The sequence below is a fragment of the Pempheris klunzingeri genome, chromosome 5, assembly GCF_042242105.1.
Source record: "Pempheris klunzingeri isolate RE-2024b chromosome 5, fPemKlu1.hap1, whole genome shotgun sequence".
Classification (NCBI taxonomy): Eukaryota; Metazoa; Chordata; class Actinopteri; order Acropomatiformes; family Pempheridae; genus Pempheris; species Pempheris klunzingeri.
Window position 1 is genome coordinate 20,047,395 of NC_092016.1, and position 24,560 is coordinate 20,071,954.

At 45.6% G+C, this 24,560-nt stretch overlaps 1 protein-coding gene across 2 annotated transcripts in view; it reads left to right on the top strand.

Annotated features, from left to right (window-relative positions):
- Positions 1–24,560, top strand: part of hipk2 (homeodomain interacting protein kinase 2) — a 65,393-nt gene that overhangs the window by 10,791 nt on the left and 30,042 nt on the right. For both annotated transcript variants that reach the window (XM_070831053.1, XM_070831054.1), the window contains exon 2: positions 5,459–6,635. In XM_070831053.1, coding sequence (XP_070687154.1) covers positions 5,459–6,635 — 1,177 coding nt within the window. The remainder of the gene's footprint in view (positions 1–5,458; positions 6,636–24,560) is intronic.

Genomic DNA, 24,560 nt, shown 5'->3' on the forward strand with positions numbered 1-24,560 from the left:
ACTGGCCCCTCTCAAATCAATTTGCCATTGTACAATGTTTTCTACCACAGTGCACTCATCTGTGTGTCCTCCCCCATTGTTTTCTATGTTGGCTTACTGTTTCTTGCCTGCAGTTCTCATATGCTGAACTCATTACAGTACATTGTGTCCAGCTGTCATTGTTGATCCTAATGACATAAGAGGAAGTGTGGTGAATTGGGGCGTTTCTTGCTGTGTGTAAATGATAAGCAATGTAGAGAGCGGCTGCTTATCAGGTGTGGTGTCCCTGTGTGGCCCTGCGCTGGGTTTGCAACTGTAGTCAAAGCCACACAGCCTGATGCATACAGTGGGTGTCAATGGAAGTTCAGTCAAGCCATGAGTGAACAGGTGCCATTGGTTTATGGTTGGGCACGTTTTCAGCCCCCTCCCTCTCATTTTATACTGCCACACACAATACTTCTCACAGAATACGTTTTTTCTTATCTGTTCCACATAAGACCTTTTACCTCGGCTTCAGCAAGGGCATACATTACCAGGCCTCTTTCTTTCTTTTTTTCTTTCTTTCTTTCTTGCTTTCTTTTGGCAGGGAGGAAGTTGGGTGCTGTGCTTTGTACACTCGCTACACTCGTGATTTGATTAATAAGAAATCCAGTTCAAGCAGAGCCACTCTGCCACCACTCCCCCGCCCGCACTCCTCCTCATCGCCCGCTCCTCTCCTCCACCCTGTGTCTTGGTTCAGCGCCTGGTTGGGCTGACCTGGCAGTATAAACAAGGCAAATGTTTTTCTCACACCAGCCGTTTTACGACCACACTTACAACGTGAAAGCAGCCTCCTTATCTACTAACGGTTGCCCAGGGCACCCAGGCTTTTCAGCTTTACTTTAGATTAGAAACGTTAACATTTTAACTTATACTACACAAGTTATCGCTGCTTAGATAGACCCTAGGAAAGCTAATAACATATTCAGAGTATTTCCCATCAGCTGGTGTAAACTGTGTGCACCTCTTTGTACTGGTGCTCCTGTGTGTACCAGCATATGGACATTTGTGCACATTTGCTGGTGTGTGCCCGTTCTCGCTCATGTATCTATGCCGGCGTATTTGACCAAGTGCTGACGGAACATGTTATCTCACAGCTAACAGAACATGTTATATCTTTGGCTGTTTGCTTCCAGGAAGGCGAAAGTTGAGGGAGTGTCACATTTACAGCAGGCATGTTGCTGATTTACAAGCTGAGAAGTCCTGTGTGAGTCTGTCAAATAGCATTCATATTGGCCTCTTCAGCTGTCAATATGCCAGATGGATATTTGTCCTCTTTTGTGTATTTGTAAGAGAGTGGAGAGAAATGGCGAGGCAATACCAACTGGTCAAATACTGTGGTCAGGATGAGCATAAAGGCTGATGGAGCAGCAGCCTGCGTGACAGTATCTCCCCGAGAGCTCGTCTGATGCATTATTCTATAAATAAGCAGAGATGAGAGAGCTAAAAAAGCAGACAGGATGGTCAATAGTGGCCGTGGGTGAGAGAGGGAGAGAGATGTGCAGTGTCAAGCTCCAGCTTCCCCACTGAGGGCAGAACGCAGGCAGGAGGCAGGAACACAAGGCTAGGCTGCTCTGTATAGTCAATATGTTCCTCTTCACTGGTGCTTTCAATGTTTTGCTTTAATCCAAAGTCTCATTCGCTGTCCCAACTTCAGGTTTCCACCAGTGGTTCATTTAGCTATGACGCCCATGCACATGTAACAGATGCATATGCAGATGGGTGACAAATTAAATTGAGTTAGGAAACAAACCCAGATACAAAGTATCATTACAAAATACTTGTTATGGATGCCCAGTACCTTTCTCAGACACATCACGTTGGTTTTTCCTTTAGTTTGTTCTTCCATCTATATGTGTCAGAGTGTTCAGAGAAGGGACGGAGGTGTGGCATGCGCATGCAAACAGCAGCGAAGGGTGAGATAATGCTGTGTCTAGACAGCCAGAAGTTGTTTCATTAGCCCCCTCCATACCCAGTTCTGCACTGGGTTGTCCAGTAAAGAGATAGGGTACTTAGAGTGTCTCTATCAGTGTCGGTAGCCATTAGGCCTCAGGAAGTAGTCCAAATATATCCAGGCCAGGGGACACTGACCAGACGGACCTGACAATCTCTGGATAGTCTCCTAGCTGATGGCTGTGGTGTATGTTAGAACTCATTACCCTGATTTTATGCTTTTTACAGAATGTCATGAAATAGTACACGTCTTTCTATCTCAGCCTTAGATCGCTTTAAATTATGATTTGTACAAAGCGCAGAACTCTGAAGACAGGCACGGTCGAGCTGAATGATAAGCAGGTTTTATGTTGAAAGACTATTTGTAATTACAAAGGACTACTTGGCAGGTTTGGTGGTGTCTAAAGGCTTCCTCATCAATACTCTCTGTCATGTTGTCAGCGGAGTATAAATGACGGGTTTAATAAAAGAGAGCAAACAGAAACAGGTCACAGGCTAGAATGTGAGGGCCACTCATGGCCACGCTCTTTTCTGCTTCCCTCCCTTTCAGTCCGTCTCTCACCCTCACATGGCATGCAGAACGGCCCTGATCCTCCCAAAAAAGAAGATTAACAAACCCCTGACAGAGAAGTAATCTCTCTGAAAACATTGACTACTACCATTTCAACATGTTGCCTCTAAACAGTGGAAAAATGCCTCTCTGGCATGCTTAATTGCAGTATGTGGGACACACAGCGTTCATTTAGGTATGCTAAATGGAAAGCCTTGGCTACTGAAGGCATTCCTACATTGTAAATGTGCAACAATGGACCTTTACAGTTTTGCGCTTGGCATAGAGTACAGAAATTCAAATAAACTTCAAGAGGACATTTTCAAGGGAAGGTCTTTTGCACAGTGTTGTTTCTGACAACACTGTAGAGGGTTTGGTTGTTTAGATTCTAGATCATAAATATGTTTGAACTTCGCTTTGGGTGAAGAGTGATTTATGAGGACTGGAGCCACTTTCCCAAAGAAGTATAATTGGTCACATTGTTGCTTGTGTATGTTGTCATGAGATAACATTCCAGCCATTTGACCTTACTTACTTTTGGTTCATTTAATTACTTATCTGTGTTCCACACTGGCCTCCAAACTATTGCTGCTTGGTGTTTGTACAGCTTGTGACAAAACCAGCTGTGCAGAATTTCTTAACAAGGCAAAGCTGAATTTCCTTTGCATTTCTAAACATTTTTGTCAGCTATATTTGGGAGACTTCCCCAGTTTAGGGGAACATCTGTGTCCCTCAGTTCATTGCACTGGGTGGGCAATGTCAAGTGAACTCTTTGACCACTGACAGAGAGTCAATGAGTGACTAAGATCAGGGTTGAGGAGGAATTCATGTGATGCTAATGCAAAGAGCAGCTAGCCCTGATCTGGCCTTGTAAAGCTTCGGAGCTATCCATAATCACGCCAGCAGATATTTAATGTTGGAATTTTCCATAAGCGGAACAGGCTAGCTCTGTGTCTGTCCATCCATCTTTGTGTTCATCAGTCTGTGCCTGTGATTATCCTGTCAGGCTCCCAGTCACACACTGTTGACGCGGCTCTGTGACGCAACCCATCATTCAAATTATTTTTAGAGTAAAGTCCAGGCACAGGAATTGGTAATCCAAGGAGTGACATCTGGCCTTCAGGGTTTATGTGATTAGCAGAGAGCCTTGCCCCTAATAGCCCAGCGGACGATCTTCATTACCTCTCTGGACCAGCCATACATTCAGGAGTGACCGTGAAGTGATTAGACGTGGGCCAAAAAAGGAATACATCTTAATGATCATTCAGAACGCAAGGTGCGAATATCACGGCTGAGGCTTATGATAATTACTAAAGGAGGCATAGAAGTGCTATGCTACATCAGCTACTGTACAACCCCTGCCAAGCTCACAGTGAGCCCTCTAATGTGCACTGCAGCTTCAATCCAGCAGCATTAGGGCTAAGACCAGATGACCACGCAGATAACTAGTAAGTCCAAGCAAGGCCACAGAGAGACAAAAAAAAATCTAAAAAGGAGGAGGGAGAGAGATTAGGAGAGTTAAAAAAGACAAATGAAGCAAAGTATAATGGAGGGCTGCCAACTTCCTACTGAATTAATCTTCATCGCCACTCAAAGGGCTAATAATGACAAAGTGACCAGGCATGTCCTCTCCTCTCTGCTCTCTGTCCGCAGAATAGAGACCGCAATTATGGAAGTCCTCACGTCTTGGAGGGAAATGGTCCTCTAATTATCTTTGAACAGAGCAAACCTTCTCAGCTTTCAAACCGTCCATTAAAAACATAAAAGCAGTGTTTTTTCCAGCAGCAAACAAAGTTTAAGGGCTGTCTGCATGCTCGGATTTTTGTTAGTGTTTGTGTGCAAGCGGAGACCCTAACATTCTTTGATTCATGCAGCAGTTAATCAGCAGCGAGGCCTAATTGTGTGGGCGTTGGCATGGCCAGGTGGAAGCTCTTAGGTTGTTAGCAGTAAACTAATTTTGGGTTTACTGGAAACTGTTTAAACGTAGCATTACTACAAGTCTCATGTAGTCTTCCTTGTGTTGTAATAATCATTTCAATGTTGCAAACAGGCCTGTTTGCAAAGAGAGAGATAAAGAAAGGGACTATTTTTGGGCAGTTGTTTGCTTGGAGAAGCTTTTGCTTATTCTGAGGCAGCTTGTTCCCAGGAGTTCAGAGCACAGCCTTGCTGCAGTTTTGCTTTTGTTTTGTTGTCTTCGGGATCTGTAGTTGAGAGGGAGTTCAGTGCCCCTCTCCTGTTCTCATTGTTACTTGAACAAAATTTCTGCCACCACCTTCTCTAAACTGAGTAATTGTGTACCAATAAATGCAAGGGCTGGGTTGTGTAGTGGGGAAGGAAATTGCAATCATTCCTTGAGACTTTCTTTATGTGGGCCTGTTTTTGTGTACGGTTTTATGTTGCTCTGCTGTCTCTGAGGAGTGTCCCATGAAAGGGTATTCTTTTAGTATTCACCCAGCCTATTTACTTTGCTGCAGATGGGAACAGTGGGGAAATGGCATTTCCTTTTCATTCAAGCAGTACTCTATCTAAACCTGCTTATCTTTCTGCTAAACACTGTCGCTTTTATTTATGTTTTAAAAAATATAAAAATCAAAACAGTGACTTTCCGTGACGCAGTATCTGATGTTTTGCTGCAAAATGATTAGACGACGGTACTACTTACAAGCAATGTAATGCCTAACAACAAATGCTTAATGACATTTTGATTGTTATTTAATGCTTGTTACTTCACTGTGATGTTGAAGAGTTCAAGAGGTTAACCTGCTGACACATCAGCATATACGCTTGGTGTTTTAGTGACCTGCTCTGACCCAAGCTGTCTTTATTTAAAGCTACGTGCTACTGCTCGTGTTTCAGACACTCTCAATTTCCTAACCTCTCACTTTCATTCCCCTCCTGTCCTCTTTGCTCCACCCCTCTTTTCCCCTCCTGTCACAGGTATGGCCTCGCAAGTGCAAGTGTTCTCCCCTCACACTCTCCAATCAAGTGCCTTCTTTAGCGTGAAGAAACTGAAGGTGGAGCAGAGTTGTAACTGGGATATGACAGGGTACGGCACACACAGCAAAGTCTACAGCCACAACAGCAGCAAGAACTTGTCGGCCGCCAGTGGCCCCCTAGGCATCAACAGCTCCCTGCAGGTCGCCAGCTCCACCCTGCCCTACGAGCAGGCACTCATCTTCCCAGCCAGCGCGGGCCACATTGTGGTCGCCTCAGCCAGCAGCACTTCAGGGGCCGTGGGGTCTCTGCTGGGCAGCGGGGGTGGAGGCAGCAGCAGCAACAGCAGTGGTGGTGGCGGGGGCGGCGGCAGTGGTTTGGGTGGTGGGGTTGGTGTTCACAACCTGACACGCCGCAGCACGGTCAGTCTCCTTGATACCTACCAGCGATGCGGGCTTAAACGCAAGAGTGAGGAGCTTGACAACAACAGCAGTGTGCAGATCATTGAGGAGCACGGCCCACCGATGATCCAGAACGGAGCAGCCAGTGGAGCCACGGTGGCTACAGTGGCCACCGCCACCTCCACGGCAACGTCTAAGAACAGCGGCTCCAACAGTGAGGGGGACTACCAGCTGGTGCAACATGAGGTGCTCTGCTCCATGACCAACACCTACGAAGTGCTGGAGTTCTTGGGGCGAGGAACCTTTGGGCAGGTGGTTAAGTGCTGGAAGAGGGGCACCAACGAGATTGTGGCGATCAAGATCTTAAAAAACCACCCGTCGTATGCACGGCAGGGTCAGATTGAGGTCAGCATCCTGGCGCGTCTCAGCACGGAGAGTGCGGATGACTACAACTTTGTGAGGGCCTACGAGTGCTTCCAGCACAAGAACCACACGTGCCTGGTGTTTGAGATGCTGGAGCAGAACCTGTACGACTTCCTCAAGCAGAACAAGTTCAGCCCTCTGCCGCTCAAATATATCAGACCCGTGCTACAGCAAGTGGCCACAGCGCTAATGAAACTGAAGAGCCTGGGGCTTATCCATGCTGACCTGAAGCCAGAGAACATCATGCTCGTGGACCCGTCTCGACAGCCCTACAGGGTCAAAGTCATTGACTTTGGCTCTGCCAGCCATGTGTCCAAAGCAGTCTGCTCCACTTATCTACAGTCCAGATACTACAGGTAAGAGCTGGAACTTTGGAGTACTAATTTGTTTGGTATAAAGTGGACACAAAACACTTAATTCAGGTATTTTATGTAACATTGCGGATGCAAAGAGGAAACTGCACAGAGATTCACCCTGTTCATTCTGTGTGGATGGTTATTGTGCTGTCTGCATCTTGTTTGATTTATCCCTGCTTTAATAGGAATGTTTTCTTAGTTGAGCTGATTATTTGGCCAAACACCCAGATTTGCTGCCAGCCTCATGAGCTGCTGCTGAGGTTCTCTCTCTTCACTCTGATTCCGATTCTGCTTTTCTTGTTAGCTTTTATCCCTTTAGTTTACCCCCCTTCCAGTGTGGGATAGGACAGTAAAACTCAAAGGCTTGCTGAGTAGCCAGATGTTGTGTTTAATGTGATAAAACAAGCATGTTTTGGTGTTACTTAGGTCCTCCAAAACTTGATGGAGCTCCGGTAAAGATGCAACAGACTACAGGAAGTGTCTATGATAGGTTTAGGGGAAGAGTTTTCAGTAGAGGATTTTTGAAAAGAGCTCAGAGAAACTCCCTCATTGAAGAAGGGCACCAATCATGTGGGGTGGCAGCCGGCCCACAGGCTTCTATTCAGCCCTCTGCTCCCCAGGCCCCCGGACCCTCAGCCCCCCATCACCATGACTGGCTCCCATTTCCCCCGGGATAGAGATGAGGGGTCAGCCTGAGTTCTCCTGTAATATGTGCCTGTAATCCACACCAGTGGGCCCTGCATTAGAACCAGATGAGTCTCTGGGAAGGCCTTTCTTTCTTCTCCCGGTACTTCTTAAACAGTCTTTCTTTGCCCATACCAAACAGTGTCTTTAGGTTTCAGCAGAGGGAGCGTTGGGGGAACTGTGCGAGGAATCAAACAGTGTCCATGTCCATACAGAGACAAGCTTTGTTTGGGGCTCAGGCCTGGTGCCGGGGCTGAGGGAAGAACAGGTGTGTGTATGGCTCCACATACGTAAACACACACACCCCCACGCACACATGCCAGGTGGCGGCTCTGCTACTGCGCATAGTGCAGATTCTGTCGAGAGAAGTTCGTGGTCCCCATTTAGTGGATTCTGTTGATAGAAGAGTTTGGTTTTGTTATCTTTACAGTTTATCACTGGCTTTTTGAATATGCTACACTGAGGACCATTGTTTCCTGTTAAAACAGGAAGGTGGTAATGCCTGCAGAACTTAGAGTGAACAGTAATGGGATTCAACTGCTGCATTCACAAGATAAAAAAACCCGTTATGCTCAGAAATCTTTTATCACCTCTGACAGGTGTATTATTTTATCTGAGCTATAGTGTTTATTGAACTGTGTTTTATAAATACCTCTCCCCAACTGTCTCCTAAACCTACAGTATATTAAGATCCCTGTAGGGGAATTGGATTGTACATGTCAACAGGGCCGTGCTGTTATATCAGTTTAAGTAGCTCATCCTGAAGTAAACACCACTAGTAGCCTGCTGTTGTTGCTCCTGGGCTGTAGGTCAACAAGAAGGCCATAAAATGTTCCTGTTTATTTTCTCGGGGAGTGACGAGTGGAGGAGAGCTGAGGAGATCATCCCTTCATTTCCTCTTGGCAGCGTAGGAGGGAAAAGAAAGGCTGACATTGACCAGAAAATTACCCACCAGCCACCAAAAGCTAGACCAGGGACTTGGTGACCCTGGTTTGAGGCACTGGGAGTGGTGTGCTTGTGTGAGTGTGTTTGTGTGTGTGTGTGTGTGTGTGTGTGTGTGCGCATGCGTGTGCACGTCTCAGGGTTTTCTGTGCGGTATAATGTCATGCACATACAGTATGTCAACAACAAGAGTGTGTGTGCTTTACCAGGGCTCATTGTGAGGAATGAGGCAAGTCTTACAATTCAATTCAAAGAATGAGCTCATGGGAGATGAGCACCACGGGCGTCTCAGCATCGCATGCAGTTTGGGCAGCAAACAAACTTTGGCTGCGGGTAGAGTTCATGGTGAGTTCAAAAGCGTAGAGGAAAACATCAAACCATCTTTGATGATTTCAGATGAGAAGATAGCAGGATAGTTTCTGTGTCTGTTCTGCAGACAGTACCTTTACAGGGTTGATATTACATACAGGTGGGATTTGCCAGCTCCGACCTGCTGGCTGTGTGTTACACGATATCCTCCACAATAGTGAAAACATCCCCCTGTCGTATTCTTTGATTCTTTTTAAATAAAACATTTGTGTCGTGTCTTGAGCTCTGTTTTTTGATTGATGTGGTGAAATAACATGAAACTGGGATAATGGTTGAGGAGGAATCGTGCTTCTCCTCCTCCTCTGCTCTCATGTAGATGAGACCGAAAGGGGAGTCATTTTAAGATCATGGCTGTTTGCATTGTGGATGTCATAGATGGCGAGTGCTGGTGGTGTCGTATGTGCTGCGAGGGCCTTGCAAATGACTTATGGATTTCCCACAAGGTTGACTCATGCAAATAAAACACCAGCACTCAAGGTAAACAAGTGATGTGCTATTTGCAAGAACAGCTCTCAGGGTGCTTAGAGTTTCAACTTTGTTCGCTTCAGTGCTTAGCGAATACAAGCTCATGTATCTGAGCTCATCTATCTTTGTCAAATAGGGCTGTCGGTAGCATTTCTACACTTGGTGCCACTGTACTTGAATACAGTCTCCCTAATATTATTCAAATGTATTATACAGCGTCTCTCTGTCCTGCTCTTAAATATAATGTGCTGTTTATGCCCTGATTCCATCAACTTGTGACCTAGCCATGGTCCTACTTTTTTTATCCTCCTCTCCTTCCCTGCTCCCCTTCTCCCTCCTTGCCTATAGCTAATGATGTAACAGGTAAGCCGGCTAGTCAAGCTTACCATGTGCCAGATAAAGGGATTATTGTCTTGTCCCAGTTGGGCTTGTTTGTCCTATTTATTTCATCGGGTAAAGGCCATGAGATGAGTGGAATGCAGCAAGACATTATTTAAGTTAATGTAAAGTTTCCTGAGGCGCTGCAGCTGGCGTGAGCCGGCCTTGCAGTGGCTGCTGCTGCTGCTGGTGAAAGGAGGTGTAATGTGCAGACAGAAGCAGGGACGTTAGGAGAACCCACTCTCTCGCGCTACACAGCTCTCAGCTGGACTGTCAAAAAGGTCACATGAGTGCTGTGTGTTTCCTTGTCTTTACGTATATCCGTTATCCATCTGCAGCTATTTTCATAGGGAGTCTTTCTTCGGTAGAACGTGGTTCCAAAGCTAAATGCTCACTGTAAGACATGTGGTTTATCCAGAGTAACAGAAATTGTCTCATTTTTAATTGATTTGAGGGCCACCAGCAAATTTCCATTTCTGTAACTTCAGGAAACCAGGAACAATCTGTCAATCACACCCGCATCACGCATGGACTGGTCAACGTATGCGTATATTTGAGAAATTAAGCAGGGAGAAAACGTCTTTTCTAACGTCTTGTGTCCTGTACACATACAGAAAGGCTTCCTCGCAGTGGCAGTTTTACAGCAGCTTGCTCAACTGGCACAAGACAGAGGGACAGAGAAAGAGTCTGAGCAATTTCCTCTGGTAATTAAATATCTCAACATTAACAACCCAGAAGCCTGAAGCTCTTTTGCACATGCTGTACACATGTCAGCACTTGCCAGCTTGTACCTGTTATTTAACATGCACACATCACAGGCTTCATACTCACACACGCATGAGCAACCTATATAGTGCATAACACTACAGTAGTAGAGCCTGAGGAATTAGCCCATTAGACATTGTGGGTGAAAGGAAAAGGAGTCTACAGTGTCCGAGAGGGAGCGATGGGCTTGTTGATGTCACCAGTGATTCGAAGTGGCCAGTGTCTGTGTACTCTCAGTGCCATCAGTGTGAAGTAAAAGGCCTCTGGCAGGAGAGATCTGAACGCATCCAGTTGGAAAGTTCAGAAAAAGCCGATATTATGGCATGTTGGCAGTAAAGATGGGTGCAGCTGATGCTACAGTAGGATCTTACAGCCTGCCTTATGTCGTAGCCTTAATAACTGATGAAATATGTATCTGTCTCCATCAGGGGTGGTGCGGTTAGTTCTCGTGCTGAGGCGGCCGAGTGTAAGACGAGCCCCTGCCCCACCTGTCTATCTGTCTCTCTATCTGTTGTTAGCGTTGCACAAACCAGACAGACAGGGCAGGCGTTCCAGCACATTTACCCTGCCTCTGTGCGAAACATCAAGGGCTGTTTTAATGAATGAGGTTGCTATTAGTTACTGTTCTGTGAAGCGTGTGTTTAAGTGTGCGTGTGTGTGTGTGTGTGTGTGTGTGTATGTGCCGGAGAGGGAGAGAAAGGTAGGTAAACGCCAGGATCGGGTTGCTTCAGACGAAAGATGAATTAGAAAAGGACGGAAAGGCAGATTCACTCAGTTGCTGTTAATAGGGCAGATGTTAATGTGAAGAGTTCCCACAAAAGTATCTTGAATGGGAAGAAAAATGGGGGAGACGAGGGTGAAGTGAAGGAGTTGGGGTTGTGTAGAAGGTCAACGTTTGCAGAACCAGCAACACAGTTCCCTTGTGGCAGATTATTAGGTTCAGCCTGACTGGGTGGCTGCTGTGGCATGTTGTTACTTTTTTGCTGACTTTCTGCTTGTGTTTTTTTTCCTTTTTAGCTTTATATTTCCAGCTTGTGACCACTCAGGGCCAGGGCCATCCTGTTGTTGTGGATCCTGAAATCAACAGCTATTATCAGGATCTGGGGTATAAAAGAAAGAGCCCTAAAATGATAATTACTGCTCCCTGTATTCACTACTGTGCTTTTTTTATGACGGTCATAACACCTTAGTATGCATGACAGAGTCCTAATAACCTGTTTCTCATTTATAATTTGCCTCTGGGCAGCTCTTCCATATGTCTCCACAGAGCAGCCGGCAAACAGGAGACATGTAGCAGCTAAGCTAATTAAATGCTGGTAGTCAAGCATATGCATGGGAACATATACAGTAGTCGACCGCTCACAGTCATTTTGCAAAATAATGAATGAGAATTATTTAACTCTTAAAGAAAAAGTGAACTTAACCACCTAGCTGATGGATACACCTATCAATACGCTGACAGGCTGCCCGTGTGTGTGTGTGTGTGGGGTTGTGCACCCCTGCTACTGTGGAACTGTGTGCTTCCACGATAAGACAGAGCTTTCTGAGTTTCACCACATCGTTTCATCCTGGCTACTTGTCTTTGTTCTCCCTCGCAGTTCAATTTCCATACATTTCCCAGGATATTAAGCTGACGGAAATTAAGCTGCCTTGATAAAACGCAGCGAGCCGCCCACTTGAGCTCACTAAGGCTGCGATCTGTCTGCTCTATATTGATTGGCTTATTTGAAACGTAGGATTTTTCCTCACCTAAGCTTTTGGGGTGGTTAGCAAACGTCGGCAGCAAACAAGGAGGAACTTGTTCAACGTTACAGGTGTTTGTCGAGCTGCTGCATAACACCGAATGCTATGTAAGAAAATCACAAAGCGGAAGGTCATTAAAATGTCCAGATGCAACTGTAAGGTAGACTTTAGACCACAGAACAATGGAATTTTCTTCTCACTTAAACCTGAAAATCATTAACTGGACAGGTGAGATGTCTCACAGCAGAAGTCTTCTATTAATTTTCTTGCTCGCTGCAGATTTGTCTTTCTTTTCTGGATTCAAGCACCAGTGTTTTGGCAGGGTGATGGCTGCCATCAGCGGCTGACTGGCACAGGTGCCCCCGGGTCTAAATAAATCATGAGGCCTCCTGTGGATCCCCCCCTTCCACCATTCCTGTATGCCCGCCATCCCACCGCAGGGAGCTCCAGAAAGGGGGTAGCCCCCACCGCTGCACGCTGCCTCTGCTCCCTCCCTCCTGCCCTCCTTCCCTTTCTCTTCTTTCCCACCTCCCCTCACCTTTCTTCACCCCCCCCCCCCCTTCACCTCTTCCATCCACTTACATGAATATTTAAAAGCTAACACCAGGATAGAAAATAAGCAGCACATGCAATGAAGACTTGCTAAAGAAAAAAAAAAAGAAATGTTCATTTTGAGATGCTGAATTTCCTTTTCCTTTACTTTAAGGCAGGCCATGGTGGTATTGATGAAATTCAGAGCGGTCCAATTACAGAGGGAGAGAGTCACACAGAATGGAGAAAAACAGACTATCAACAACAGTCGGAAAGAGAGACAGACAGAGGGCAGGAGAGACACTGAGACTGATCCAAACTATAGCTGTCCAGCTGGGAAGAGGATTGGGGGGATTGGGGAGGCCCGGCAGGGACCTGCAATTGGCTCCATGTTGGCTCTGTGTGTGCATGTGTGTGTGCGTGTGTGCATGTGTGTGTGTGTGTGTGTGTGTGTGTGTTCGGACTGACTGCCACTGTGACAGAGAATGCCTGGTGTGCAGAGGCCCATGCAGGCTCCCATGAAGTTTTCAACAGAACAAAACAGATGCATTTGTTTTCTCAATTGTAGGAATTTGCTAATGTGCATATACGAGGGTAAATAGTTTGGCTAATTTGTGGCAGGCAAGTGGGCAGAGCTCTCCGTCGCTCAGCCAGCCAGCTGGGGCCCCTGTATAGAGAGAAAAAGAGGCTTTGATGACCCCCCCTCCCATCTCTCTCTCTCCCTCTTCATTTAGTATCATCCCTGGCTCAGCACAATAACTTGATTTTCCTCTAACTACCATTTTAACGAATTTATCTGCCTGCCTCTGTGTCCCGCCTCTCCCTCCCTTTTAAATGTGTTCATCGTGTTTGATAAAAGATGTTCGACAGCCTAGTTAAACATAGCTCATATTCATGGTGACAGTTGTCGCTCCATAAAAATGTTGCTATTTTTCATTGCAGATGGCAGAGTTAAATGAGGCTCTGTTCTTACCACAAGGGCTATTTTCAGCACCGCTCATAAAGTCGTAAAGCAACATTGCAATGTTACTTTCAGAGTCCAATTATTAACGCCACGCTTTGCTCACATTTATGCTCGTCAATTTCAGATAAGATCAGAAATGTGTTATAAAAGATCTCTCACAGAAGTTAAGAGGGAAAAGTGGATGTGCAAAGAAAAATTTGTAAATTGAAAGTGCATTCAAAGACATGGCAACAGCAAATAATATCTCAGGTTTGAAGATACATAATACAGTCCTGATTTACAGGGAGTTTTTTTCTATTAGAAAAAAGAAACGGATGGTTCAACAAATGAGTAAAGGGGCAAGGGAAGTTGATGAGGTGACATTTATCAACACAAAGGCTCTGATGTAGCTATCTGTGATCATTGTGGAGTAGTCTGGGCCGAAGCCTTACAGTACATAGCAATCTTGTTTAGATGCCATGGCATCGGCATTCTTTTATTGACCTTGCGTCTCAGTGATCTCCTCACATATGGATGTCTCCAAGGGTTTCTGAGGATGACCCAGCGGATCTTTTGATAAAAATGGCTTTTTTTTGTATTACAAAGGCCACTCAAGACTCCGTTCAAGCAGTATGCTAGTCATAAAACAGGTCTGAAGCAAATCCTATTTCACCCTAGCCTGATAAATAATTTAAAATGACTAATAGCGCCTTGTGACAGAGAATGTATCGCTGTGGTGTATCAGATTGCCGTGGTTTTGGCCTGAGGCGTAATTTGTTTTGAAAAATAATTACTGCTGTATTGGATCCTGGTTAAATATTAAAAGGGTTAGCATTAGGAATGGGGCAGCATCCAAGGGTGTTTTAGTTTACTTCTGGGCAAACCCGTTTCTTTAGACATCACTACTGCAGGCTGCCTCATATGGGAAAAAACTTTATATATATTTTATATTTTATTGTTATATTCAAACTGCTACATTGCAAAATTTCAGGGGAAAAAAAGAGAAGTGCAAACTAATGAACTTCTCTGTGTGCCTGGCCACCGAGCTTTGAAGACTAATCCTTCTGTTTTATGAGCGAGGAGCGTCGGATTGTCTGTTGAGTTCAGCTGGTTATTGGGTGTACAAGCTGGGAGGCACCAGAGAGCATTAAGATGCTATATATCAGCCCACAGAGGGAACAAAAAAGCATGTTCCAGTGAGATTTGTAGATAACAAAAGGAAGAAAAAGCAGAAATACTACTACTACTAAAAAAAAAAAAAAATTAAAACACCAAAAACAAGAAAAACACAAGAGCAAGAGAGCAAATTAATCACTATAAATGTGAACAGTAGCTGCTCAACCGTACTAGGCAATTTGGCCTGCGTGTGTGTGTGTGTGTGTGTGACTGGCTGATTAAACACAGAGGTTATGTCCTGTCCCGCTACACACAACCTGTTCAGTGTGCATAACCTCAAACCACCGAATGGCCTTGCACGATCAGCTGATTTACAGCATACATATGTCCTAAAACATATACACACACATACAGTAAACACATGCAATGTGGCACCAGGTGTTCCCCAACTGGCCTGTGATTGAGCTGAGGAAACACGGCATCTCAGTGTGTGTTATCAGCATGAACTGGACATAACTCACATCACCCCTTTAAACACAGCAGGGACGTCAGGGAAGCAGCAAACACCACCACACAGTCTTTCATTACAACCAGAATCTATATATCATCAAAAAAGATGGCCTCCATTTAAACAAAGACAGTGTTGTTGTCTAAAGGAGAAGAAGTCTCCGGGCATCAGCCAACTTCAGACACAGGACAGCTGAGGCAGGATCTGGAAAGATGAGATCTTGCTGCACCTTATTAAAAGCTCTTACTATAACCGTGTGCTCCAGATCTCATCTTTCCAGATCCTGCCTCAGCGTTGTCCTTTTACCCAATGAAAGGGAATTACACGCATCTCCACATCCTCTGTGGTTCTATTTCTGATGGCATTTCTATATACACACTGGCTCCAAGCAGGCTCTACTTGCCATTAATATACATACTTATGAGACAGAATTTGATAGGTCATTCACCAACACCACTCTTTCACTTCTCACAGTAATCCAGAACAACTAAGGCTTAAATGAAAGTGGATACAGAAGGATTTCTGTATGTATTCACACCCTAAGCAGAAACCAAGGCTCAGTACACTCAGTATAGACATTTTACACAAATGCATTAGCAAGCAACCCTGGATTCTGCACAAGCTGCTTTCAGCACGCAAATAAACTACGACACCATGCTCTAATTTGAGCAGGAAATACATTTAACGTCAATTACTTAAATAAAATGTCCTTGCGCCTCTGAAAAGTGTATACAAACCTTTTCTACCCCTTTTCTGTTCTGTGTTTTGCTTGAAATGAATGAAGAACATTAACACGCATCATTTCACATGAAATCTAAAAAGAGTCTCTCTGTTGCGGCTGTAGCCATAGCAACCAAGGCTCTTGTTCCAAAATTGTCCGTTCGCCTCTGAAGGTGCAACACCTGAACTAGACCGGGGCTGTTTTGATCTGCCTGCCTGCCCCAACCGACAGCTGTGTACTTTAGGGACACGGAGGGCCCTTGAGCCACACTCTCATCTCGATGCTATTGTTTGCCCAGGTGGGCCAGGACGCCCTGTCCACCCCCCCACCCCCTCCTTCGCTCTCTCTCTCTCTCTCTCTCTCTGCCCAGCTCTCCTTCTCCTCCCTCTCACTATCTCATTCCCTTTCGCTCTCTTCCTCTTTCTCTCTCGCTTCTCGCTGTCTTTGTTCCACAGGGACCTGTGGTCCAACTGAAGCTCTCAGTTACACAAAGAAACCAAATTGGCTTTCATCTACAGCCTGTTACCAACTGTGTGCATTGTGCAGTTGTGCTCCCTCTCAGCGCAGAAAAAGTATAGATTTTACCCATGACACTGTTATTATTATTGGCTTTGAGTCATACTGCTCCTTGCAGAAACACTTTCTTCTATGACAACTCCAGAGCAGGTTTCTAATTTCTTATTTAAATCTTTGGCATGACTTTGCTGTTAGCAGTACTGTTAAGTGCACACCCATCTTTCTGACTTTGAAGCAGGTTTTAAATGCAAAAAAAGCAATGATGTTGAGAAGCCCCCAGAAGCACATTTTCTACTTCCATCCTCGGTCAATATGTGTACCAAGCTCTTGACATAACACATTAGGTGCTGGAGGAGCACAAACCCCCCGAGGCCCTGAGTCCCGCACCAACCCTTTTGTTGGGAGTGTCACCATGGTGACAATAAGGCCTCAAGTTAGATACAAAGATGTGTTTTTTAGGTGTGTTCATTCAGTATTCATACTGTGTGTGCGTTTGAAAGAGTGAGGAAGAGGGAGAGATGGCCCACTTAGCATACCCAGGGTTTCTGGCCTTGTACGCAGCACTTCTCAGGGCACAGAGAAGAACAGCTGAGAAAACAGCAGGGAACTTTCATTAGTGATCCCTGCCCCTTGTCCCCTTTTCCCCCCCTTTGCTTCTTTTTACATCTTTCCATCCGTTGTCATCCTCCCTTAACCTCCCTCCCTACCCCTCTCCATTTCCTTTATCCTGACCTCTGCTCCCCCCCCCCCTCACACAAATCTGCCTGGCATTTCAATCATCACATCCAGAAGTCATATAGAATGACAAACTCAGAGTCATCCCTCTCAGCTGGCCATAAGTGCGGAGAGCTTCGATATATGCGACGATGATGCATTTCTGCATGCAGTCGTTGCCTTTTTTGTGTGCATGTTTCAGAACATTCAACAGAGCCTGGGCTCGTGACGTGTATGGACTATAAAGGAGTGAAAAACAAATATGATAACTGAGATCTTTTGATATATTTATACACAGAACATGTGCATGTTATATGGCACAGGTAAGTTGTGGAAAAAGTGTAAATATGGATACAGTTCTTTCCTTTTAGTACAGTACACAGGTGGTTAAGGGGAAAGGAGGTCACCCTTTGTGCAGGAGTGTGTGTGTGTGTGTGTGCAAACAGGTGTCCTACAGTCAAATATCTGTACCCACAAGCATCACAGACGCTGTGCTGACGAAGTTAACTCTGCTGCTCTTGAATCAGTCAAAAGCAAGCGTTACCGCAGGAGGAGGAAGTTTAACTGACTCCTTGAACTCATGTGCACGTCTTTGTGCTCGAGTCCTCCCTTTGACTCGTCGGTGCGCACTGCAGCTCGAATCAATCAGAACTACAGCACCTGTTCTGCAGAAATGCCGGCATCAGTTATAAAGGCCCTCTGTTGGTTTGTTTGTCTGTCCGTCTGCCTGTCTGTTTTGTTTGCATCTTCTTCAAGGGAGCGCGGGGAAAAAGGAGGAGAATGGATGACTAAGTGCAGTGAATCATAAATGAGTTGAGGAGAGTGCTGGTGCATTGGAGACGCTCAGTGTGATAGCACCAGCTACCTGTCACATTTCTGTCTGCTCTTTGTTTTCAGCCGAAATAAAAAAAAAGAGCTTCTTTCTCTCCTTCACAAGCTCGACCAGGTCTTGATTTATGAAATGAAGCCATTTTGTCGAGATAATTGCATAAATCCGGCAGCTGAAGCATCTGAGGACAAGTCATAACAGCTCTTTTAGATATACTGCAGACAGCTGAGGCAGGGCTGACACTGGACTAGAGCAAATCATTGGCCACGAATGTTGAGCCTGTGCACTACAGATGATGACCCCTCTGTCTGTTTCACCATATGAGTCCAGTTTTTAAAGGTTTATTTTACAGCAAGGCGGCTGGAGCAGAACAGTGCACCATAAGAATATATAAGGATTTATAGATTTTTTTTCTCCCAGAAACACAGTAAAGCAACTGTGTTAGCTGAAACAACCAGCAAATAAGGACAGCAGCATACTCTAACACACATCCTGCCTCCTTTTACCATTGTTAAGTTGGGAGTAAGCAGTGCTATTTGCATTACAAGGTTCCTGTGGAGCAGAATAAAACGCAGAGAGAGCTGTGAGCAAAACGAACACTCGCAGGGTGGCCCTGTGCTAATTGCGACCAGGGTGCATTTACTGATTATAGTTAAGTGGTCCAAAATGGTCCCCTGCTCTCTGTTGCATTGACCCACTCCCTCCCCTGGTGGATGTGGTCAATAGCAGGCCTGTTGAGATGCCTTTCCACTGAGGGAAGAAAACAGGGTCCAATCGTGCCTGTCTCCCTGCTTCATCTCCCGAAGCACCCGGGGAAGGAAAGTCTGAGGGAGGAGGTGCTGATTTTAAATGAGAGTTTGTAACAAGGTGAACAATGGAGTGGGGACAGCAGGAAGCAGCAGGCTGCTATTTTTCATAATTGACATGCCTGGTGAAATAAACGTTGAATTAAAATACAAATACCAAATTGGATCTGCAGAGGCTAAAATGTTTTCCCTTAAGTGTGAACAATGACTGAAAAAAAAACAAAGATTCAACCCATTTTTGTTCTTGAGGGTGTATATCTTTTTTTGTCAGTGCATGTGCGGCTCATGACTATTCATGCTGCCTGCAAAAACATGCAAGTGTGGTCAAATGGAAATTAATGGAATGCAAAGTGGAATGTAAATGTAGTTGCAGAGGGGAGAAATTAAATCCTTGAAAGAAACCCATGGAGGTTGCATGCGTATACAAGACCAGGTCAGCGTGTTGTATTCCCTCTCTTCCCTGTTGCCTGCACCGTAACAGGAGGCCCCGCAGTGGGAGAGCAGGCCGGGGGTGATATAACAGCCACTGGATCACACAGGCTTTGATCTCCCCTCTGGGTTTCTGAGCGACTATGGGATAGACTTTAGGCCTACTGATGAGGAGGTGGAGATCTTACACCCCCTCTAGTGCCGGCTCGCTAGCAGGTCTCTCCTTTTTACCACACAGAGCATATTTAGCCTGGGTGACTTTTTTCCTTGGAGTTGCTAGTGGATTTGTTTTCAGTTTCCTTCATTCACATGCATAAGCATAGAGTGGTGCAAAACTTCACTCTTCCTCCGCTTTTCTTGAATGTTCCTGATGCCCATAGCTGACTGAAGCACAACGAGAAACATTCCGGTTAAACTAAATCAACCATCTCTGGCTCTGTCTCTCTTAAAGAGTTATTTCCTTCCACATGTTTTTCTCAGAGGGGGGTTGGGTCTTACAGCAGGTCTAGTGTTTTACATAACCCCAACACAGTGATGTAATTCCTTTCCCCCTTTATGTTGGTGTCAGAAACACTGGGCTGTGTCCCTCTAGCCATTCAGTCTGCCCTTGTGTCATAATCTCTCTCATGGCTGGCCTGATCCTGCTCCAATTTATGTAATTAACTGATGTCACTGCTCTGGATTGCTTGCAAACATCGTATCACTGCAGCCCTGGTTTCCCTAAAAGTAACAAATCCTTGCAGACCTGTGGTCTATTAAGGCTGTTATTCACATAGCTTACAGTTATATGAGCGGGGATATTAAAAAGTCAGAAAATAACAAGCCCCATTACATAAACATGGAGAAGTAATTGGGGTAGAAAAAAGTTTCTTTTATTATAGGAGCTAGCAAAATTACTACATGCCAATTAGAGAGTGAGTGTTTTATGAGTTTGGCTTGCTGACGTAGGGCAATCTGTGTGTGTGCGAGTGTGTGTGCACACGGGTGTGTTGAGAGTTAAGGGTTAGCCTTGTGCGACTGATACAACACACAGCCTGTGCTTTTGAACACAAATACTAACAAGAGCACATAACAACCAAGCTCTGCCTTTACAACAAAATTTGAAATACACATAGCTAGGTGGGACTCCTTTTGTTTGTGTACATGGTTGGCTGTTTGCACTCCTGTATGCACATCTGTGTGTACAAGCACAAACAAACATCCAACTGTGCTGGATGATTAGATTTCCAGGGCACGGTCAGTGGCTCGTGTGAGTTCATGCATCCATATAGTGCAAGGCAAGACAGACTCTCTGCCAGGCAAGCAGACCTGACCTACAAACACTCAGACAGACATATGGACAGACACTAAAACCAAATAGACCAGCAGGACGACGGACAGACAGACTGGCAGTCTAGCAGATTAGTGAGAAACAGACAAAGAGACCTACAGACAGACAGATAGAGGGCAGGGTCTGGCTGCAGGGAGAGACACACTCTTTGAGTGAACATTTAGGTTAGGCAGACTGGGTGAATGTGTCAGGCTTTGCCGCTGCCCTCAGACATAGATCAAACATAGACCCAGCCATCCAGGACACATCACATCGCTCAAGGCCCAATGGCGGCCCTCCTGACTGGGGCAGGGACTCTGCCTCCCTCCCCCCGAGGGAAGGAGATCCAAGGACGTCTCCTGAAGTTTCCATGGTTGCATATCTCAGCTAGATCCAGCCTTGTTTGTTTCGCCTGCAACATGCTCCGCTGCACCGACCCACATTAATAAAGTGCTCGCAGACTTAACCCTTAGGTGGCCAGCTAGACGGCCAAACTAGCACGCATTTGCATGGCGCCATTTGTTCGGTGTTCCCATTTCATTGCTGTCGTGACATTTAGGCTAACATGTGATGGGAAATGAGCTTGGTTTGTGTTTGCTGTGTCCCATGCACCATACCTGATGATAATGAGGTGGAAAAAGGCCAGAGGAGAGAGGTGGGGTCAATATGCTAATAGTGGGTGTACATTTTGATGCCTCACTACCAGCATGGAGTGGTTTGGAGAGACGAGCTATCATTCTCCATCTCCTTTCCCCCTTATTATCCCCCCGTGTCTCTCTCCATCTCTGTCCTCCCCCATCCCCTGCTTTCTGCTCTCATCCCCTTCCATGCCCTTCACTATCTTCTCCCCCCCCACTCCATCTCCCTCCTGGTACTCCTCTACTTCATCCACCCCCCCAAATGCCTCTCTCCCACAATATGAGATACATTTGTTTTCCTCCGCCAGGCTGTGAGAGTGGGACGCGTGGCATGCAAAGTGCTGATGTGTTGGTTTCTGGGTAATTATAACATCCCTCGGTCTCCAAGAAAACTCTAAACTAATGTTTAATTTGCCTCTCCGCTCAAAGGAAGCCCTCCTTTGTTATTGCCGTGGCAATTAGCTGGAGCCAAGGCCCAGGCATTTCCTGTGATTGTTGTGATTTGCATAGAGAGCGAATCAGAGAGAGTATCAAGACCCTATACCCCTCTTCTCTCACTGCCATTACAGCCACCCACTCCTCCCATCCTACCTCTCTCACTCCTCCCTCTGTCCCTCTTCCTACACTACATCTCCATCAGTGGAGCAGAAGCCGAAACTTGTGTCCCACGTATCTGATACCTCTCTACATTGTGACTGATTGAGAGGAGGAAATGACTAACTGGGGGGCACAGCACAATGATTTTCTTTTCTTTTTTCAAAGACAAAAGAGTCAATGGGTCACATGTCTCTTCTCTGCACAATCCCTAATGGTTATCCTCTGGTTTCAGCCAATATCCTCTAATTAACTGCCTGTTTGTAACCTAGCTGATGGCATCCCACCGAGGATGGCGCTAATGGAAGTTGTTAATTAAAGGAATAAACATACTGTCTGTAGATGAAGATATGCATACTGGACACACACATGCATGCATTGTTTTGGATGTGGTGCAGCAGCAAGGAGACCTATGTGTAGTTAATGAGATCACTAGTCAAAAAGTAAACTGCTCGATGCTGGTGAGCACGCTGGCTTTGGTCCCGAGGGGAAACCATTAACTAGCATCGCTGTGTCATGGTTACTATTGCGTTTTCTGCTCTGTCCAGATGAGAGATAAATTCCCACTAAGTGTTTGATCTCAGGGCATATGCAGCTGCCGTGTTTTATGGCAGTGTTGTTACTGTGTGTCACAGTTCAGAGTAGTTCACAACTGGCATGCATTAGCCTACTTTATTAGCAGTCATGCCATGTTTGTGATCAGCAAGTACCTTTGTATCTCTGGATTTTAATGTTGCCGAAACTGGCCTTAATGAACTACGATACATCAGCTGATTTCCATTGAGGCCCACCTTTGCAGCTCTGCTAAGCTTTAGTGTCATTAGAATACCTGAATGAATTTGCATTACCTTATCAGCACCTGCCTCTGTGTCTATGCTTACTATAATAGTACCGCTGTGCGATATGATATCCACATTTCCTCCGCTGCTTCTCTCTTACGCTCTCATCAGATTATTAGAACTGGTATTTTCCCATTTGTGGGTTTTAGTGCTGAGAGCCGTGGCTTCGGGGAGCCTGTTTTAGTGGAGAGAGAGAGAGAGAGAGAGAGAGAGAGAGAGAGAGATAGGGGGAGAGAAAGCGAACGAGCGAGGGAGGGGTAGGCAGGGGGCTAATGGTGAGATGGAGGGTAAGCTGTAGGGGCTGTTAAACCTGAGGAGTGGGTAATCCATGAGACGGCACTCTGCACTCATCTGCTCTGGACTGGTGTGGCATGGTCGGCAAGTGGCACATCCAGGGCCCCAGCAGTCAGACATAGCCTCCTGATCTATATTTCAAAGCTGAGAGTAGAGAGGAATTCAGTAATGAGCTCCCATCTTCCTTTTGGTAGAGGAAGACTCTCTTTGTGGAACTAATTGAAAGTGGCATGTGGAGCGCCGGGGAGCTCTTTGGGGGCTGTGCTGCGTTTCAAGGGATGTGGAGAGATAAGCCTGCATGCCGCTGTGGCTTTTGTGTCACAGGTCTGAAATAAACAGGTCTCTTAGAGGGGAGTGGTGCACTTTACGGCTACGATTGTGGGTGCGGGGGGGGGGGCTGCCGGGGGTGCGGGGTGCCATGTTTTTTTGTGTGTGTGTGTTTTTGTCTACAGCAACCTGTGTCCATTGCTGAAATTACACCCCCACACACATTCCGCATCCCTCATTCTCTCCCTCCCCTTAATAAATCTAGTTTTCTGTGTCAGCTCATCAGAGATGTGATGTGTGTGTGTGTGTGTGTGCGTGTGTGCTCACATTTGTGCAGACACGTGTATGTTATTTGGGCTCTCTGAAGGAGGAGTGGCTCTGATGGGAGATGGACTTTTTCTATTACAGATATGGAAATGGCCCGAGACGTGTGCAGTTAGACTGATATACTGCGTGGCATTTACTGAAATGATGAAACAGAGCCTGGCCTTAAGTATTTACAGACACACACATCCATGAACACTAATACACCCACATGTGCGCGCACACTCACATTCAGAGACCTTGTACGTGTATTGCCATTTGGGGGTGTGTTGGTCAGATGTGTAGATTCAGCTTTTCTGTCAAATCGGCCTGCTGTGTATCATTTTTCTCACATTTGAGAACCTCATGGACAGGAAGGACCCATGTCGCTGAGGCTTCTTCATGAGTCTTTTTTCTCCACAGTGCAGCTCTGCACATTCCTTTGTGGTTAAAGCTGTGGGAAATGTGCATTTTCTCCTTGTACGTCTGCATCTTAGGGTTAAGTGGAGTTGGGGAATCAAAGTATACTCTGATGCTGATATTTAATCAGACCTGACTCAACACATCTCAACTCATTCTCAACTCTGACTGATAGTTTGTTAAATGATAGCACCCACCCTCTTAATGTCACTGCTGAGCTGATATGAAAAGGAGATGAATGGATTGTGAGAAATGTCATATCCCCAAACTGAATTTTCGATGATCCCCTCTTACGATCTCACCAGGGTCCTGTTTCTGTGGAGCTTCGCAACTTCTCCACTTTTATTTATTGCATTATGAGATCGGTTTCATATATCGACTGCTGTTGCTGCTCACTGGCAACAAGATAGCTTCATAGTCAGGGATGAAGTTATTAGGTTGTGTAGTCTGTTTGCTGACATGTCTTTTTACCCCTGTCAACATGACACACCTTAAAAGAAATTGCTGCTACAAGGGAATAAAACGCTATTCAATAATGGCAGAATTTGAAAGAACTCATTAACATTACGGGAGCTCTTTTTCATCTTGATCCGCTGTTGTTGTGGCCTCAGCCACTTTTGTCTAACCTTGCTGTGTAAACTGTGAATGAGCTGACTGGAACAAAGAAAGGACAATTTCTCCTCAAGAACAATCCGAGACACTGATGCAGGGGTGAAAGAGGGATGTGTTCTGTTTCGGGGTGTGTAAGATGGTGAGCAAAAGGGTGGGGGGGGTGTAGGAGGGGATGGTGATGGTGAGTTTC